Raw genomic sequence first — 20516 nt, 5'->3', positions numbered from 1 at the left:
CCTTTTATCAATCCTTTTTTAAAAAGCCAAATTTTAGCATTTTAATATACATTTTAGATTTTTAACATACCAGAAATGGAGCTACAGTAATGACCAGAGATGCAAAAACCCAGGAACCCATCAGTCACACGCTTAAAAAAAAAGTGTTCCTGTGAGTAACACATGGTTTAATGTGGAGACCCTTCTGGTCCTGTATGCTTGGCTGTTTGTAGGACAAGGCCCACTTCTTTCCTCCTCTTATTCAAGTCATTCTCTTCTTAAAACTACAAGTGTTGTTTCGATTATTTTGGCAAGTTTTAACCCTCAGTTTTTAAAAAGATTTTTGGACTTTTCTGCAAATTCGAGACTCCTTCAGGTTCATAGAAAAATCCCTCCTATTTCTCTCTAGCTCCACTGATCAGTCTGGTTCAGAATTAGATATATGTAAGGAGAGCACCCACCAAGAATACAAACAGTAAAGAAGCAGTCTATTGCTCAGGCTGCTGGATATTGAGGCTCAAACACAAAATGTTAACAGCATAACCCTGTACATATTTATGCAGAGGTAATCCCTGCGGTTTTTAGTGAGACTTACCACTAGGTAAGCCAGCATGCAGAGTACTATAAGAATGAAATGTGGGATCCTTCAGATGAACTACTTCCCAAACTCCCATGCTTACATTTCACAATTAAAATAAATGAAACTTCAAACACTGTGACCAACATTTTTTTAAAGGAACACAGACTTTGTGGTAAACTGCAAGGCATCGAAGTATAAAACTTATCTTAGAAGAAGTTTTAAAAGATGGATAGTTTCATTTGGCCTTATTCACAGGCCCTGACAACATTTACTACTAAAAAAAAAAAAGGCTTAGCACACTCTTAATTCTCAGGGCCTTTGTCAGCCCTTGCAATGAGCCTGGAAGGATGCTATTCTCAGTAACAAGAACAGGCAAAATTTATATGAACTGTTTAGGAGGCTATTTTATTCACAATAGGCAAATGTCTGAGGGAGCAATTAAAAAACATTTCCCATACAGAGGTTTTATTGATGATTATCACAGAACTTACTATGATATTACACAGGTAACAAAGAAAACAAAACATGGGCACCTATAGGCTACCACTAGATGGCACAATGAGGGAGAAAATCTTCTTATCATAAAACACCTGAAAGGCAGATTGTTCATCCTAGGTTTTCACACATCATTCCACCTGGACACTCTTATTAGTACCTTGGTAACAAGAAATCGCAACTTAATTCTGACATCTGTAGATGATATTGTGACACAATATGTGGAACACAAGTAGTGCATAAGGAATTATTCAGATTTTAAATGTTATCCCCTCCAGACTGGGTGATTTAAAAACATCAGTTCTAATTCATGCTAGTGGCAGTATTTCATGGACTTTGGAATGCTGTAACAAGAACTGATGAAGGGGAAAAATATAAACAGTGGGAGCAAAAAGAACAGCCAAGAATTATTGTGCTTTCATGTATTCTTTGCCACGCCACCTATGTTTGTGAGGTGTTTTCCAAATTCATGTAGACTAGAAACCTTAAAAACACACTTACTAAGTTATCCACTATTTCTGTAGTGGCCTTATGCATGGGGTGACATAGTCCTACAAATGCATTATTGAAACAATAAAAACTGTCACTGGGAAATGAGTTACAATTATTCTCTGCCCTTCTCTGCCCCCCCGCCCCCCCCGGCACAGCATCAGTTCTGGAAAACAGAATTGTACATTAACATTCTGAACTTTAATGACACAACATAATAATTGACAGAAAAAAGACAACGTAAGTTTATTTTAAGAAAGTAATGGGTTTTCCTTCATAAGCAAAATGAAAGACTTTGTTCATGTTTCTTCTTCCTCAGATCTAGTAGCAGAAAGGAAACAGTAGGCTATAGGATATTTAAATAGTTTTCATACAAAGTTCTGGGCAATAGCCAACACTTTTGAAAATTCTCCTTGACGTTTCCTCAGGAAAGAAGGTATTGGGGTTTTAATTCTTGTCCCTATCGGGTTTCCATTATCTTCAATGAGTACCACGTTGTTGGAATCAAACCTGGGAGTCATGCGAGGGCCAGGCATCCTGTGACCAACAATCAAAGCCTTTCTCTTTTCCCCTTTGATAGCCAGCAGGATTTTGTCCCCCACTTTGCCCACTCCACTTTTGTTGTACACGTGAATGCACTTTGGTGGCCTGTGATATGGTGTGTTTCCCATGGTGCTGTTATCTACTACTCGCACACGGGTCATCTTCTGTATCGCACTGCATACGCTGCTGGTGCTGGCAAAAGAGAAAAATGAGATTGATGGACAAACGTCTATATTCAGAAATGGGGCATTATACCAACCTTTCACATTGAAAGTTTCTTTAAAATTACAAGAAATGTTTGAGAAAAGAAGCAACATGGATACAGTTCTGGTGCCTTGTAGACTTACAACACAATCTAAGCAGAGTTATACTCTGCCACATCTTAGAAGAGAGTGACTTTGCCTCAGAGCCCCATCCAAAGTGTGGGGGGGATATCTGCTTCAGGGTGCAGTGTGTCACCGCACTGGCAGATTTGCCCTCCTTAGGACACATCCCTCCACCAGCACTGAACATCGCCTCAGCATCCCAGCCCCACTGCCGGTGTAGCAGGGGCAGGCTGAGGAGCAGAGCCACCATTAGTTGGCTCCCTCCCAGCCTCTGCCAGTGGGCTGCAGTCCACACTGAAGCCAGCCTTTTGGCTGGCAGATGTCCTAGCGGGGGGAGGGGAGGGAGGGGTGGCATGCAAGGGAAGGGGAGGGAATGGGAGGGGGCCTGGCATCTGACATGGCCCACCCACCCTAGTGGAGGGAGGGGAAGGATGAAAGGGGAGGGAGGGGGCCCAGAATCTGGACCTGGCCCACCCACCCTAGCAGAGGAAGGGGGAGGGGAGGGTGGGGTGGCATGCAAGGGAGGAGAGTGAAAGGTGGCTTGCAAGGGAGGGGGCCCAACATCTGGACCTGGCCCACCCACCCTAGTGGAGGGAGGGGAAGGGGTGGCATGCAAGGGGAGGGAGGGGGCCCAGCATCTGGACCTGGCCCACCCACCCTAGCAGAGGAAGGGGGAGGGGAGGGAGGGGTGGCATGCAAGGGAGGGGAGAGAGTGAGAGGTGGCTTGCAAGGGAGGGGTGGGGGCCCAGCATCTGGACCTGGCCCACCCACCCTAGCAGAGGAAGGGGGAGGGGAGGGAGAGGTGGCATGCAAGGGAGGGGAGAGAGTGAGAGGTGGCTTGCAAGGGAGGGGAGGGGGCCCAGCATCTGGACCTGGCCCACCTACCCTAGCAGAGGAAGGGGGAGGGAGGGGTGGCATGCAAGGGGAGGGAGGGGGCCCAGCATCTTGACCTGGCCCACCCACCCTAGCAGAGAGGGGGGAGGGGAGAGAGGGGTTGCATGGAAGGGAGGGGAGGGAGGGGTGGCATGAAAGGAGGGAGGGGCACATTGAGGCTTCTTGGCGGTAGGGCTGAGAAGTTTTTTACTTCTCCATGTTGCCAGGAAACCTCTTTGACAATGGGTCGCAGTCTGCACTCAACACATCTTTTTGGCTGATGTATGTCCAGTGCAGCCCATTGAGGCTTCTTGGCAGCAGGGAAGCTTTTTGATTTCCCCATGCTGTTGGGAAGCCCTTTTGGGCGCATGGATGGGGCTGTCCAACTGCATCTCCAATAAGGAGGGCTCTTTACTATATTGATGTTCAAACAAGAGGATACTGCTGATCAGATACTAGTAAGACAAGGGATATTTTTATAGCAGGGGCAAGGAATCTTGTACCCAAGAAGAGCAATAGGATTATATAGATGGAATCTAGCCAATGAGACATTAGGGGAGCAATTCTCAGCATATCTACTCAGAAGAAATTCTCATGGCATTCATTTGAACTTATTCCCAGGAAAATATGCCTTGGGACTGCAAGTTATGAGTGTCTTGAACGAATACCTTGAAATAGTTTTGTTTTACTACAAGATAAATTTAACACAGGTAAAATGATCTTTTAAAAATTTTATCACAAGATAAAGGAACAAAAACGTACTCTATCCCACTGTTCAAATCTATTGTATTTACAGCATTTTATTTTGCACTCATTACCAAACTGTTTTCAATGAAGTTCACAATCCAGAATGATACAACAAATAAAATGCACAAAACCTACATTCAGACCATCCATGGGAATAACAAAACACGCTGAATGCCACAACTGAATGTATGTTTAATGAATTCATTCACTGTTTTGTCTCTCAGAAGCAACTCATTCATAATCCCATTGTCCAACAATGGGTACAATATATCTACTTTAAAGAACTAAATTTCCAAGACTATGATTAGTGCAAAATTATATTGCATTACATTGAATCCATACATTCAGGGGTGTAACAAGGCAGCCCTGGGCAAACTGTAGCCCTGGGCAAAACCTGAGTTGGATGCCCGCCCCCCATGGGCGGCCACTCCACCACAATCAAATTTTTTTTTTGCACCAGGACATTGGTGCCTACAGGGGGTGAAGTTTTTAGACATATCAGCACCAAAATTTCAGCATATCATCAGGAGACTGTCCTTATGCTACTCCCCAAGTTTGGTGAGGTTTGGTTCAAGGAGTCCAAAGTTATGGACTCCCAAAGGGGGTGCCCCATCCCCCAATGTTTCCCATGGGAGCTAATAGGAGATGGGGGCTACAGTTTTGAGGGTCCATAACTTTGGCCCCTTGAACCAAACTGCACCAAACCTGGGGGGCATCATCAGGGCAGTTTCCTGATGAGACACTGAAAGTTTTGAGACTGTGCCTTCAGAAATGTCCCCCCCCTCCAGCCTACAACCCCCATGGACAACAATACAGAAAACTCAATGCAGAACAAAGATTCTTGGGCAAATTTCCGGGATGTTCCTGCAGGGGGCGCATTTTTGGATGTATCGGCACCAAAATTACAGGGTATCATCTGGAAACTGTCCTTATGGTACCCCCAAAGTTTGGTGCAGTTTGGCTTAGGGGGTCCAAAGTTATGGACCCTCAAAGGGTGCCTCATCCCCCATTCTTTGCTAAGGAGATGGGGGATACCCTTTTGAGGGTCCATAACTTTGGACCCCCTGAACCAAACTGCACCAAACCTTGGGGGTGCCACCATGATAGTCTCCAGATGATACCCTCAAATTTTGGTGCTGATACATCCAAGAATGCCCTCCCTGGAAAACCACTAAAAATATCCAAAAACGAACCCAGCATTTTAATGCCCCCCACAAGGTGATGCCCTGGGCAGCTGCCCACCTTGCCCAATGGGCATTACACCAGTGCATACATTGATGACATAGTTCCTCACATATTTTCTCAGATTACTGCTGGATAATTTCTAGAATATTTTGCCAGCAGTTTTTATATGTCAGTCTAGCTGAATTTTACACAAATGATAGGTTTTTATGACAATTCTTCAGGGGACTCCAAGAGAGCAATCCCAATCAGGTCTACCCAGAAGTCTACTGAAGACTACTGACTGGGGCATCCTGCTAGTATTCTTGGGAGGCAGAGACTTTGAACTTGCAGAACACCCATTGGGCAGAACTGTAGCCCCACATGAATTGTACCAGAGCATACTCCTTTAGGCTATGCGTTAAAACAGAATTTGACATGTCTTCTTTCTCTGCCATTAGTGGAAGCACAAGCCACAGGATTCCTTAGAATGTAGGATGAATGCAGGTTATGGGGGTGGGGAAAGTCTCTATACTTCATCTACTGCAGACAAAGTTCGTGCCTTCTATGACAACTTATAAAGATTCCTCAGATCAGCAGTTCTCACTATATAGTGGGCTTTAGGAACATGCTGATCATGTACTCTGTATTCAGATCATGTACTCTGTATTCAGACAATCATATCTTTTTGTGGGCAGGAATTGCATCCTTTACACTGACTGGGTTAGCATTCTAATTCCTGACCCTTATAAGTCAAGACTGAGGGATGTGAATGCAAATGAGCCCCAAAGCTCAGATTTGACAGCAAAAAAAGCAAATGAGCTCCAGCACATTGGTGTAGACAGCGTGGTCTGAGGGTGGTTGAAATAGTCAACTTCTGCTGCTGTCCCTTTTGGCTTCATTAAATACAGGAAGATATAGACATTAGAGGTATATTAACACAATTCTTAAAGGATAGATTTTGAACATATAGAGGCCATATATGCCACATAAAAGAGAGGTACAGGTTTAAGAGGCATTTTTCTCATTGATTTTTAACCTAGCAGTGAAAAGTACAAGGTATTAGTCCTTGAAAACCACTTACCATGTACTTAGAAGTACACCACACCTGTGCAAACTAAGATCAGCAAAAGAAGGCTGCCTGCTTGCCATACCTCAATGCCTGCACAGTTCCAGTTGCTGGACTAGGTCTAAAGGCAGTTTCTCCATTTGTTTGTATTGGCCATTCAAGTAGAAAATGCACAGTCAGAGAGGGCTCTCCCTACTCAGGAGCACTCTCATTCTCAAAGCATTTATTATGGAGGAACCGCAAATGTCAAGGGTCTGTGTTCCCTTTTGAATTGGAAGTTATTTGATACTCTGCTCATTACCCTTACCCAGAGCTGTACGACAATGGAGGAAGGGCACATATTTTTCCCTCATTAAAACCTCTAAAAAGAACATTGTCTGCACATATAATGATGACACATTTATTGCATTTTAATCCTGTCCTTCCTCCAAAGAACTCTACACAAATCAATCACCCCTTGCTCCATTTTGTCCCCACAAAACTCTGTACCCAGACTATGCTGGACAAAAGTTATTGGGAGAACAGTGCATTAACATACACAAATCTTTCAATAGTAGCAGAAACCACTGAAGAAGCTGGACTGCCCACATAGTCTCACACACATGATGGAATCACAAAACAGTAACTGTAGCAGGATCCTTGCAGCCTAGCACAATCTATTCAAAGTGGCAGAAGTTCTCCAGAGCCTCAGACAGACGTCTAAGCATTGCTACTTTAGATATTTTTTCTAAAGAGAAGTTACATACTGAAGCTACCATGTTTCCCCAAAAATAAGACATTGTCTTATATTAATTTTTGCTCCCAAAGATGCGCTATGTCTTATTTTCAGGGGATGTCTTATTTTTCAGTGTTCTGTTCGTCAGGCATGCTTCCAAACAAAAACTTTGCTACGTCTTACTTTCAGGGGATGTTTTATATTTAGCACTTCAGCAAAACCTCTACTACGTCTTATTCTCAGGGGATATCTTATATTCGGGGAACCAGGGTACCTATTTTAAAAGAACATGGAGATGTGGAGAAAAAAATTGTCAACACCAAATTGAGCATGTATAAATGCAGTCAAATCTCTCTCAATCATTCCATCTCAATGTCAGGGAAAAAACTCATATCCTAGATCTCTGCCCATCTGATTGTTTTCTAAGGGCAACTAAAAATTCTTTACATACCTTACAGATACCAGTATTGGGAGTTTCACTAATTGGTGTGCAGTCATACAGAAATACAACTACTCATAGGCCTATTTGCTTGGTGTAAAGCAATCGGCTCCAGTGAGCAAGCAGTAGTCAGTGACCAGTTTCTTATGGCTGCAGCAATGCTCCTTCTTTGGACCAGTAACAGCAGTCTGGTTCTATGGTAGCTGCCCCTCTTGGCCTAGCAGTGCTATTTAGAGTGACTCCAGCCAAAGCTCACTGGGTTCAAAGGCGTGATGCCAATAGTGCCCTGAGCTCGGAAACCCTGCGTGCAGATGTAATTGCAACCAGGAAGAGGGTTTTCATCCTTAGCCACTTAAGCGGTATAGCGCGTATGGGCTCGAAGGGTGGCTTCGTGAGAGCCCTGAGTACCGTGTTGAGCTTCCAAGAGGGAAAACGATGAAGAGTCGGTGGTTGCTGTTGCTGCACACCCTTTAAGAAGCGGATGATGTCTGGGTGCCTAGAGATCTGGTGCCCTTGAGCTTTGGGCCATATCGTCGCGAGGGCCGCCACCTGTCTGCGCAGGGTCGCACTCCGGAGTCCCTTCTCATAGCCTGCTTGTAGGAACTGGAGAATCTGTGGAACCGAAGGTCTCACCGGGTCGATGAGAGTGGCTCTGGCCCATTTGACAAAAGCCTTCCATGAGCAGTTGTAGATGTTGGTTGTGGACGGCCTTCTAGAGGCTAGTATAGTGTCTGTGACCTTGTCTGAATAGCCCTTCCTCTTCAAAGCCTGCCGCTCAAGCGCCAGGTGGTCAAGCAGAACCACTGAGGGTTGGGGTGGTGGGCCGGTCCCTGGGACAGAATGTCTGGGGGACTCGGTAGGGTGAGTGCGGGGGCAATGGATAGTTGTAGAATTGAAGAAAACCATGGTCGTCTCGGCCACCATGGTGCCACCAGAATGATTTCTGCCTGTTCTGCCCTCAGTTTCTTCAGAAGTTTGGGGATGATTGGGACCGGAGGGAAGGCGTACAGGAGGCCCTCGGGCCAAGGCGAATTCAGAGCATCTGTAGCTATCGCCCGAGGGTGGTAAGATCTGGTCATGAAGGTTGGCAGCTGGTGGTTTTCCACTGCTGCGAAGAGATCCACCTCTGGCCTTCCAAAGTGAAGTGCGATCTGTCTGAAGATCTGTGTGTTGAGTTTCCACTCTGCCTCGGAGATCTGTTGTCGACTGAGCCAATCTGCCGCCGTGTTGAGGCTGCCTTGGATGTGTTCCGCTGTCAAGGATTGTAGGTGGGCCTCCGCCCAGACCAGTACTCTGCTCGCCTCTCGGTGCAGTGCTGAGGATCTGGATCCTCCTTGATTGTTGATGTATGCCTTTGCTGTGATATTGTCTGTCCTCACCAGGACGTGTTTGTTCAGCAGCTCCTCCTGGAAGTGATTTAGGGCCAGGCAAATTGCCCTGGTCTCTAAGATGTTGATGGGCAGTTGTGTCTCCATGGTCGACCACTGACCTTGTGCACATTTGCCCTGGCTGTAGGCACCCCAGCCGCTGAGGCTGGCGTCCATGAAGAGCTGTCCCTGTCCTGGGGCAGGTAGATCTTGCCCCCGGCGAGGTTGGATGACTGAGTCCACCATGTGAGGCTGTCTTTGAGTGACTGGGTCAGGGTAAGAGTTTTGTCTGTCTTTGCCATGATCAGTAACTGGTGTGGTCGCAGGAACCTCTGCAGCGGTCTCGCGTGCATTCTGCCCCATTGCACCATGTCCACTGTGGATATGAACAATCCCATCAAACTCGCTAGTTGGAGTAGGGAGGCCCTGCTGGCTATGCGAAGGGCTCTGGTCAGCCGTTGTATCTTGCTGATCTTCGCTTGAGGCATGAAGAGGGCGCTCCGGGACGTGTCTATCACCGCCCCCAGGTGTTCCATCCATTGTGATGGGATGAGGGAGCTTTTGGCCAGGTTTATGAGGAAGCCGTGTTTGGTCAGGACTTCCTGGACTCTGTCGACCTCCCGCTGGGCCCGTGTTTCTGAACTCAACCGAAACAAGATGTCGTCGAGGTAGGGATGGACGTGTATTCCCTCCTGTCTGAGCGCCATGATGGGGGCGAGGAGGACCTTGGAGAACACTCGCGGGGCCGTTGCTAACCCAAAGGGTAGTGTATTGGTAGTGTGTTCCCCCCGCTGTGAACTGTAAGTACTTGCGGTGGTAGTGTGTTCCCCCCGCTGTGAACCGTAAGTACTTGCAGTGCCTTGGGTTGATGGGAATGTGGAGGTAAGCCTCTGTGAGGTCTAGCGACGTCAGCTGGTCCCTGGGTTGAAGGTTCTCCATGATGGATCGAAGAGTTTCCATCCTGAACCTGTACAAGCGCATGTGCTTGTTGATGTATTTGAGGTTCAGGATGGCGCGCCACTCCCCGTTTTTCTTTGGCACGGTGAAGAAGTGGGAGTAGACTCCTAAGAATCTCTCCATAGATGGCACTGGTTCTATGGCTTTGATCTCCAGCAGGAGTTGGATGGCTTGTTGTGTCCTTTGGAGTTTGTCCAGTCTGGAGTGGCGTTGGAAAGTACGGAATCGCGGCTTTGGCGTTTTGGCCAGCTCCAGGAGGTAACCCGTCTCGATCACCTCCCTTGTCCATCGGTCTACATGGTCGCCCATCCATGCATCTTGAAAGTGAGACAGGCGCCCGCTGACCGGAATGCTCTGGTGGTCAGCTGCGATTCTGGCCACCCGGGCGATAGGTCTGGCCAGCCTTGCCTCCAGGGCGGAAATTGGGACGAAAGGAATTTGCCGCGTTGTTGTTGTTGCCGAAGTTGCCTGGTTTCCGAAAGGACTGGTGTTGATGCTGTGTCCTCCGTCCATCTCTAGGGGCCCGAGGCAAGGCCCGTTGGGTTCTGAAGTTGGTGTGCGATCTGTAGGAGGAGGAAGACGTGTCCCCTCTGATGTATCTAGGTAGGGTCTTCCTGTTCTTGTTGTCCTTTGCTTCAACTAGGACGTTGTCCAGCTCCCGTCCAAAAAGTCTGTTTCCGTGGAAGTCGTAGGTGGCCACCACCTGTTTAGAGTGAAAGTCGGCAGCCCAGGAGCGCAGCCATGTGTGTCTGCGAGCCACCGTTGCCAGTGCGGAGCCACGGGTCACCATCATCATGGCGTCGAAGGTGGAGTCGGCTAGGTAAGATGTAGCGAAGAGGACCCTCTCAATGCCCTCCCTGATCCTCTGATCCTCCAGAGGGATCATGTCCAGGAGCCTCCTTAGCCACAGGATGGAGGCACGAGCAACAGTTGCTGATGGTGCCAGAATCTTGGTGGCCTGGGCTAATTTTTCGTGCGTCTTTCTCAGGAAGACGTCTATGCGGCGGTCCGTGGGGTCCTTCAGGAACCCCTCCCCGTCCTTTGTCACCAGCCCCCCTGACTGGAGAGTTGCAACCGGGGCATCCACCATCAGTGTCTGCAGCATGTGATGGACGTACTCAGGGACTGCGTACAGTTTCTTGAAACTGGAAGGGAACCCCTATTGGAGCCTAGATCCGACCATTCCCTGCGGATCCTCCTTTCGAAATACTCTGGAAGTGGAAAAACCTCCTGAGGTTTTTCCTGTCTTGGGAAAATGTCCTGTTTTCCCCTGGGGCATCCCTTGATGGGTTTGGTGGTGGTCGGGGCTGGGGCTGACGGGTCCTCTGCATCAGCTGCATCTTGCAGTTCCAGAGCAGAGATAGTCTTGGCCATTAGTGCAGAGAGGTGTTCTTGTTTGAAAAACCTCATAAAGCACTCACTGGATTCTATGGGGGTCTCCTCGGAATCAGAGGAATGGTCCGACTGATCCCCAATTTCTCCCTCGCTGTATTCCTCAGAGGTGTCCCCCGGGATGGCCAGGGGATTCCTCTCTGCCACGGGGCTGAGGGACCGGGATGGGGACCGGTGCCTCCGTCTGAGTTCTGGGGGCAAGGGGGATTTGGCTCCTGCTCTTTGGCTGTGGCTTTCCCTGCCCCTATGGAACCTTGTAATTTCTTCCCTCATGGCCTCTCTAAAGAAGCCCATGAGTTCCCGTGGAGAAGCGTCTCTCCAGGAGCCAGAAACCGCCATGTTCACAGGCGGGGGGGGGGAGGTTGCCCTGTCCTCCTGGCGAGAGGTTGCCCTGTCCTCCCGATGGGAGGTTGCTCTGCCCTCCCGGGAGGTAGCTCTGCCCTCCGAGGGGCCTGGGCTGCAGCTTTCGCGTCCCACCCCCCTTTCCCGGTCTTGCCTGGCTCCAGAAGAGTTGTTCTGGTCGTCTGCCTCCTCTCCGGTGGGCGATGCCTCTCCAGAGGAGGGTTCCCGCCACTCCGCTCCCTCATCGGCCCTGCATGGGCCGGAATCACGGCACGGCTGGTTGCCTGTCGCCGGGGAGCCATCACGCGGCCGTGGTGCAGGAGCAACGCCCTCCGCGGCCCTACATGGGTCACTGGCGCTCCTGTGGGGCGATCCCCCCGGCAGCTCGTCCCAGCGCGACTTCTTCTGCCGCCGGGGCCCGTCGTTTCCTCCCGCCGCCGCGGCTGCTGCGGGGGCTGCCGTCTTCCGCGTTGTTGCTCCGGAGCTCTTGCTGGCTCCGGAGTTCTTCTGGGCGGCCTGACTCCCTTTGCGGATGGCCGCCCTCGTCCCCTCCACCGCCGACTTGTGGAAGGAGTCAGGCGGAGGTGAAAAAGACCGGTGAGCCATTTATGGCCGCCGGATGGGCTGAGAGAAAGCAAGGAGAGACTCCGCGTTGGCTGGAGAATCCCTCGCAATCCGGTGCAGCTGAGCTTAAGGCGATCACGCTGCGCCCAGCCCCTTGTTGCCTAGCTTCCAAACTATTTAAAAAAGGCTAAATTTAAAGGAAAAAACCTAAACTGGCTGCAAGCCAGTGAAAGACCTGCACTCTCTGCGAAGGCAGGAGAACTTCTGGGGAACCAAAATGGAGGCCAGGGACGTCACAGGAAGTGGAAAAAATCAACATCCTGCCTCTCTGGACAAAGGAAGGGAATCACCCGGCCAAGATGCCCTAAGTCGCCTCCAGGAGAATGAAAGTAAGCGTCACACTTTCCTATATAGAAATTAATCCTGGATCCAACTCAATAGAAGCAGCAAAGTGAGAATGAGTCACAGTTTGTTGTATCTAATATAAAATACAATTGAACCAAGTTCCTTCAACCCGTATCTGGAACATCAAAGTATGGAATGGCATGGAAAGGGTTAACAATGTTAGGCTTGTATTAAGCAGATGGTGGTATTATGTTTTCAATGTAAATGGACTTTCATATTGCTTTGAAATACTCATTTTTGTCAGTAGAAGTGTTATCAATACTATATATTCATGAAATATGGTATTGTCACTAGTTTATTTTAGTGAAATATTTTGATGTAATTTTAATGGATATTGTTTTTATCTTTATCTGGAAAGGTGGCATAAAGTATCCAAAAACCAAACTACCGGTATTAATATGTAATCTAGCAATTATTGCTGCTCTAGAAAACAGGAGGAAAAATCCTACACAGGAGAGGAAAATGATGCAATCCGCTTTGGGTTCCCACTGGGGAGAAAGATGTGTTTCAAATGAATTCAGTAAGAACTAAATTGAGCTGGCTTTGCCTGCTGATTGATATTTTTAAAGTAAGATTCTCTGAGTAAAGACAGCTTCTCTACTCCATTAGTTGCACTGGATTAAATACCTGAAATTCTGCTGATAAATTGCTCTTCTTACTTGGGTTAGGAATAACCTTGAACACTTTTCCAAAACAGCCATCAGGATTCTGATAACAAGCCCTAAACAACAACAACAAAAGAATGGTTATTGACCAGATGCATTTTTTTATAAAGACAGAAACAGAGTTTGTCATAAAGACATATCAGGGGCGATGTTTGTTCTGTGGTTTCCTGAAAGCCCCCAAAGCACACACTGCACTGTTAACCATAGCTATATTTCCTGCTCAAGACAGAGTCAGTGGTGGATTCCACACAGCATTCCCACAGCACAGGAGAACACAAATGTTGCCAGCCAAAATGGATCTTTTTTTCTAACCTGCTACATGGAGCCCTTGTAGGTTTTACTGCTGCACCTGCAATTTTGTGCGCTGCTGCAGAGATTCTCCATGCCACCAACATTTGGTTAAAGTTTTCCACAGAGGTTTCCTCTGCTTGTAGTTTATCCACACATGATTTTGCTGTAAAAAGTAGATGAATAAAGATTGTTTTGCCTAGCAATCTCATGCACTTGTCATTTTTCCTTTTTTTGTTTTAAGGGGGATGTCTGCAAAGCATACTGCAGTTTCTCTAATAACGTCACTGTAGCTTCATAGACATCCCCCTCACAACAAAAAAGGGGAAACGACATGTGCACGGGATTATTGGCAACACAAACTTTAATCATCTACTTAGGGTGGGTGGTTGAACTGCAAGCAGAGGAAACCTCCATGGAGAAGCTTCACAGAGAATTTGTCACAGCACACAAAACTGGTGGGTGAAAGTGATGAAAATTAAAGTAAGAGGTTTGGGCAGGAGACATAAACTGTTTCCGGCCTGCGTTATATTTGCTCAGCAGGCAGAAAAATGTCTTCAACCCGGGTTGGGGGGAAAAGGTCACTATTTTAGTGATTTTTGAAAAATCCAGGTTGAGAGAAATAAAACGGGCTTAAGTAGTTTTGCAGAAGAGAGCTGTGCAAAGTTCTTCCCCAAAACGCTTTTAAAATGTCCTAAAGACGTAATATTTATGCTGTGTGGAATCTACCACTGTAGCTCAGTTACATGTAACACAATGGTATTGTATTTTTTTAAAAAATCATGGTACTTAAGTTTTCTTATAAGCCCCCTCTGTAGAAGGACTCTCCTAGTCTATGATGTGAGCACATCAAGCATATCTGGGCATGGACACAACACAGACACCTACCTAATAGCAGGTTACATTGGGCTGCTTAACTGCTATAGAAACCACATATTTTTAAAAATATCTATGGTCAGAAAATATCAAGCCAGAAATATCAAGAGCCATTAAGAACAGAAAAGCCTGCACCATCCAAGGGGCCAGGTGGCTGGCCACTGTGCCACAGTGGAACTACCCTGCCACTCCCTCAGAGGCTCCCTGGCAGTGGGGGGAGGCTTGAAAAGCAAAAAAGCCTCTCTCGGGCTGAGAAGCTCTCATTGGGATTTAACAGGCGGAAGCCCATTGATGTCATCTCCTCCTCTGACTATGCCCCTGCTATGCCGCTGACAACAACAGGGCACTGAGACACTGGTGCAGCACCTGATGCAACATCCCAGAGCCGGGGAGGGGAGCGGCCACACAGCGGCAAAATCCCCTCCACCAGGGCAAGTGCCCCAGAGACGGCAAATCCACCATCCTGGCACTGCCCCTCTCCCACAGGTGGATTTACCCTCACCCTTTGGATGGGGCTATAAACTTATTTGCTGCAATGATCTGCAGGAATCCAGCATAAAACATTTAACCATTTATAATACACACAATTTTTAAAAGCTGTAGTGTTAAAATTGATTGGGGGGGTGGGGTTGCATTCCTTAGGCAAGTTTCAATACAAAAGCACACAGAAAATGTAATGAGTATTTTTTAAAATATGCTTAAAATTAGACACTGCCCACTGATGTCCCCGGAACAGAAATCACTGACATTCCTGAACTGATCTATGAACATGTAGTGCATCATTATGTTTTCTGAAATGCTTCTTGCAATTACTACAACCGTCTCCTTTGACACACACAAAGTTGTTATGAATTCAGCATATTAAACCTACAATTATTTTTATAATTTGGTTTAGCCAAGTCAAGACCACTGTGTCTTCAGATACCTGGAACTTTTTCTAACTCTTCACTCCCCTACATTTCTATGCCTTAGAAGTTGATAAAGAGTTACAAATATACCATGCAACAAAATTGCTCTAAGAAAATTCTATTTAAAAATATACAAATTTCATGCATCACTCTTTCTTCCTATGTCTTCTGTACAATTTTTGCTTTGGCTAGCAAAAATCTACGGATGCCACCAAACACCAGGTCCCTCTTAGTTTCATGAAGCCCACAAGAGAGAAAACATTGGGCATACTCCTATTAGTAATCACAAAATCAGAGCATTGACCAAAAGAGAAGATAAATTAATTAAATGTGCTTTTTCCTTAACCTTCAAATATGATTGTGATCTATGTTCTGATGATACATGTGTGCTATACTTAAAACAGCTCTCCTTCTTTGCCCAATTCTCTCCAATGACCATTTGAACTACTCACCAAAAAACAGTCCTTGCCAAATGGTGCACTAGAAGATATAAGGAATGCCCGAGATAGCAAATAGGAATCCTTTCCTTTCCTAATTATACTCTTCTAATTCAATCATTTATGATACACCATCTTTTAAGATAATGACATTTCAAACATTTTTGTCAAACCCACTGAACAAAAATAACTGTTAAGTCAATAATCCAATTCATATTCAGCGTAAAATTGACATGCTGAAAAGTGGTTTGTGACATAGAGATAATCACAACACACTTATTGTACATCTGTAGTTCTTGTAAATGGCAACTATACAAACAGTTCTTTTTCCAATTTATGCCATGATTGCTGCATTTAATCTTCAATAGTATTTTTTAAAATGTGAATTTAAACAAATCACTCTGAACACTCTAAACAAAGAAAATATCATCTTATCTCACTTCCTTCCATTTACCAGGAATTATTTGGCATCAAATCCAATATGAACTGCACAAAGGATAAATTGCACCAAGCATACAAAGAAAAATCTGTTTACTCAGGTCATGGCAGGATTAGATGCTGTGAGGACTCCCTTCCAAGGTAAATGTACCTCCTCCATGGACATTTTCCTTCCCCAGCTAAAATCAAGTCCTGCTGGGTGGAGAAAAGAGTTGGAGGCAACCTGAGGGAGAAAAATCATTGACCACCAGTCTCACCAACCTGCAACCACTCCTCAACCTGGCAAAATATATGGTTACTAAAACAAGATATAATTCCACCCTTCCTATAGACCAGGGGTAGGGAACCTGCGGCTCTCCAGATGTTCAGGAACTACAATCCCCATCAGCCCCTACCAGCATGGCCAATTGGCCATGCTGGTAGGGGCTGATGGGAATTGTAGTTCCTGAACATCTGGAGAGCCGCAGGTTCCCTACCCCTGCTATAGACAGTTCATTTTTGAGTGATGGGACGGCAACAGAAATCCTTCCAAGGATTCAGACTTCTGTCCAAGCTACAAGGAACTCAGCACATTGCACAACTACAGACTACTGCTGGTTGAACACCCTTTCCTCTGCTTCCCCCTCCTGACGGTATCAACACAGCTATCGAAACTGCCGTTTATAAATGGCTGAGCAACTACCGCATGTACCTACTGGACAGAGCTTGGTTATCACAGAGGGCAACAGAGAATGGGTTTTCCAACACTACACAGACAAGCAAAAAGCCTGTGCTTTTTTGGCAACAGGTCACTCTCTCTTTCTTCCAATGGTAGTCACTTTACAAATTTAAATAATTTAAGTTGCAAAAAGGTAACTCCTTTCCTAACAGTTTTCCTATTTTAAACCCCTTACCAGCACAAATATACAATGCTGTTGAACTTATGGTACTATTCAGTATTTAAAGAAAAAATAACATATTCCTTCATCGCTCATCTGAGAGAGCGTGAGTTGGGGCAGATCTGCAGCTGGGCAAAGCAATGGGAATGCAAAGGGAGGGAAATGCTCTCAAAGAAGTCATTATCTGTCAGTTCTACTTTTTATTTCACTCCTAACTTTTACCTGTTCTACCTTTTATTTCACTGCTAACTTCTAAATAAGCAACCATCTGCTACACATTCCATACCCATGTCCCTCACATTGTTAGAATTTCTTTAGGTTCACTATACTAGCAGTGCCACCCTAAACAAGTCTATTGAGATGTTACTCAGGTCTATTCAATGGGGCTTATTCTTGGGGAAGTGTTTTTAAGATTGCACTATAAGTATGCTTTCCTCTCCACTCACACAAACAAATCTAGAACACTTCTTGGAAGTTGCATTCCAGGAGTAGGGCACTCAAAATATTTCAGCTATACATGCTTATGCGAGCACCTACTGTTTTTCCACTGGCTCTTATTCTGAGAGCTGCCCGGATATATTTTAATCAAAAAAATCATAAGCGAGCAATTGCCTAACATTTTTATTAAAGATCAAAAATGGAAACAAGCAAAAAAACGCAGAAACATCAAAAATTTTAAATGGTCAAATGTTCTGCTATTATTGGCAGGGGATGCTGGAGAGAAATGCGGTGAGAGATTAAGAAAGGATGATTTTCTGGGTCAAAAGGCAGGACAAAGATTCCACTGCCAGGTGCTTGATACGTATTAGTAAACTCTGAATTAAGTATAATCCAAGCTATGAAGGGCTCTAAACTGTAAACAATCAACTTCTCAAGCTGCAGTTTCAGTCACCAACCAAGATAGACAGTACCTGAAAGTCAATTCAAGTTTGACCAATACTATGGAAACACTGCATATCTGTGTCAGTTTGCCATCTAACAAAAGGGAATATTAATTACTTTTCATGGACTTGAGAGAACAAAAAAACACAATAACCCTCCCATCTTGCAAATTAAAGGCATTGTACTAGTATCTATCATATTTCTATCCTACTATTCCTTCACAAAACTTGAGCAAGCATACATGGTTCTGCAGCCACACATCTCATTCAAACAACAGTAGGTGAGTTACAGGCCCAAGGGGCCTCCAGATGTTAATGGACTATAAATCCCATCAGCCCCTGCCAGAATGACCAATTGGCCAAGATCATACTGCAGAACCCAAACCTGAGTTTGCTAGTCCGGCCTACCCCATACTGTAAACTCTCTCGCTATGTCCCCTGAAGATCACTCTGCTCAGCAAATGAAAACCTGCTGATGGGCTCTGGCCCAAAAGATATCCAGTTGGCCTCAACCAGGGCATTCTCAGCCCTGACCCCAGCCTGGTGGAACATTCTACCTAGTGATCCCCAAGGCTCTGCAGGACCTCAAGGTCTGTAAGATGGAGCTGTTCCACCAGGCATAACATTGAGGCAGCTATGATTTTCCATCTTGGCTTCCCACACCGCCATTCTCCACCATTTTCCATTCTTTATTAGACATAATTCCACCTTTTTCCCTTGGTGGTTCATAGTAGTCAGATACAAATTTAGTAAACTGTGTGTTGCATTTATTGATTTTAAATTGATTCCGTATTTTAAATGTTGTTAGTCACCCTGAGTCCATGAGGGGAAGGGTGGGGTATAAAACTAATAATAAATAATTTTTAAAAATTGAATCTTATATTTTCTGAAAAGTAAGTTAAATTGAATTCAACAGGGCACACTCCCATGAAAAGAAGGCATAGCATACAACAACTGTCACAAGCAGAGCAGCACTCTAAAACACATTTACTTAAAACTGCTGCTTAATTCACCAGGACTTACTGTTGTACTCAGGCATAGACTAAACTGGAATCTAACTCTTCTAAAGTCAGGACTGTCTCATTGTTGTATGTCTGTTCATCACAACAGTTCCTTCAATGCTTTTTTTTTTTTGCAATCCACAACTGATTTATGGTGACCCCTCATGGGGTTGTCTAGGCAAATGATGTTCAGAGGTGGTTTGCAATTTGCCCGCCTCCGCGTAGCAACCCTGGCCTTCCTCAGTGCTCTCCCCTCCAAACAGCAACCAGAGCTGACCCTGCTTAGCTTCTGAGATCTGACAAGATCAGGCTAGCCTGGTCACGGTGCTAATAAAATACTTAATAAACTGCCAAATTAAAATTGTAAAGAGGAGCAACTTTGACAGCCCTATGGCAGGAGAAATGCCCCATTTTTTCTCACCAAACCTTCTTCATGAGGGCCTTGTTCTTCATAGTCTTAACACTTTCAGCTGTAATAACAGCTCCCCCTTCAAGTTCCCTCTGTTCACCTACTTATGATTTACAGCCATTGCTTATCTTCCTGCTTCCGTGTTGTCCCTACATGCCCCATCCTTATCTTTTTGGCCTCTCACGTCACTGCAAACCAGGCTGAAAAGATAAAGATGCTGTTTTCAACAGCCTGCCTCATATTAATTTTCCTCTCTCCTCCGTAATATTAAATGTCAGCTTTGGAAATTCATGTCACTACAGGTGCAACTGCAATACTGTGAAATAAAGAAATCTACACAATGTCACATGCAGCTACAAACTTAGGCCATTTTACTTACACATGAATACAGTCACTTGAAATTAAGGCCTGATTCAGACATGTAGCAGAATTAGCTAGGCTGAAGGCTATCAGAATACAGATAGAAGATGGGTGAGGATTCAATATTAGAAAACTTCCCGACCAGGAAAGCTCCCTTCAAATAGAGCTCTTTTCTGGCTCCTATACACAGGGAGCTTTTAATACAAAGGAATATTTAAAGGCGGAACTTGCAACGTACAGCCTATGGGATGCAGTCCATGCTTTCAGAGCAGTAATGCCTAAGATATAGGACTGGGCTGTCCGAGTCCCATGGCGTTGAAGGAGACTTACTCCCTAATAAATGCGCTGATATTGGCTGATAATGGCGCTTATTCTAAACGAAAAGTTGCTTGTGTCCTTGAGAGGAAGTCCCGCGGAATTTAAGAGCGAGTTTGCAGCCCATCTAGAAAGCCAAGATGGTATCAAGGAAGCTGATTCCGTTTACTTCAGGCATTCCCAGCACAATCCTATGCAGTCTACACCCATCGATTTCAGACTAGATTCTGCACAGGGCTGCAGTTACTCTTGCGATTCCGTTCGACCGAACTCAGTGGGGTTAACATTTACTCCCCTACCACGTTGAGACCGAAGCGACCCAAAAGCCTCACTACAGTTCGAGGTAAGCCCTGAATACATGTTCCCAACGCCGGTGCAGGAAACAACAAGATTTCACGCACCACCTACGCCATCCCCACCCGCTCTGCTGGGGGAACGAAACAAACCTAAGGAGACAGACCAACGACCTCCCCGGCCACTCACTCGCTTCCCGGGTCCAGGAATTTTTCCCAGTACGCGTGCGCACGAGCGAGCCTTTGCAGCAGGGAAAGACAACCTCCTTCCTTCTCCGAGGGCGCGCATGCGTAAAACTCTGGCGAGAGCGAGGCACAAATTCC

General features: G+C 45.9%; 1 protein-coding gene across 2 annotated transcripts; it reads right to left on the bottom strand.

Moving 5' to 3' along the window:
- Positions 1 to 945: 945 nt before the first annotated feature.
- MRPL14 (mitochondrial ribosomal protein L14) lies at positions 946 to 20488 on the bottom strand. 2 transcript variants are annotated; one of them, XM_048483429.1, is made up of 3 exons: positions 20383 to 20488; positions 13071 to 13164; positions 946 to 2278 (listed from the first exon to the last, which is right to left on the bottom strand). In XM_048483429.1, the coding sequence occupies exons 2-3, from the start codon at positions 13142 to 13144 to the stop codon at positions 1912 to 1914; spliced, it is 441 nt and encodes a 146-aa protein (XP_048339386.1). In that variant the 5' UTR covers positions 13145 to 13164; positions 20383 to 20488; the 3' UTR covers positions 946 to 1911. The 2 variants fall into 2 exon arrangements, with proteins under 2 accessions (XP_048339386.1, XP_048339375.1); XM_048483418.1 differs by having other exon boundaries at positions 20346 to 20478.
- Positions 20489 to 20516: the final 28 nt, after the last annotated feature.

Source organism: Sphaerodactylus townsendi, linkage group LG01, assembly GCF_021028975.2.
Source record: "Sphaerodactylus townsendi isolate TG3544 linkage group LG01, MPM_Stown_v2.3, whole genome shotgun sequence".
NCBI classification, from domain to species: domain Eukaryota; kingdom Metazoa; phylum Chordata; class Lepidosauria; order Squamata; family Sphaerodactylidae; genus Sphaerodactylus; species Sphaerodactylus townsendi.
Note: the sequence above shows the minus strand (reverse complement) of the source record. Positions and strands in the feature narration are given on the sequence as shown.

What these genes read in the sequence shown, in the direction of transcription:
- MRPL14 (XM_048483429.1), bottom strand. Translation starts at nt 13,144, where the DNA reads ATGGCTGTTTTGGAAAAGTGTTCAAGGTTATTCCTAACCCAAGTAAGA. An exon ending in ATTTATCAGCAGAATTTCAG is followed by an intron (nt 2,279 to 13,070) that starts GTATTTAATCCA and finishes CTCTTTTGCCAG; the next exon opens with CACCAGCAGCGTATGCAGTG.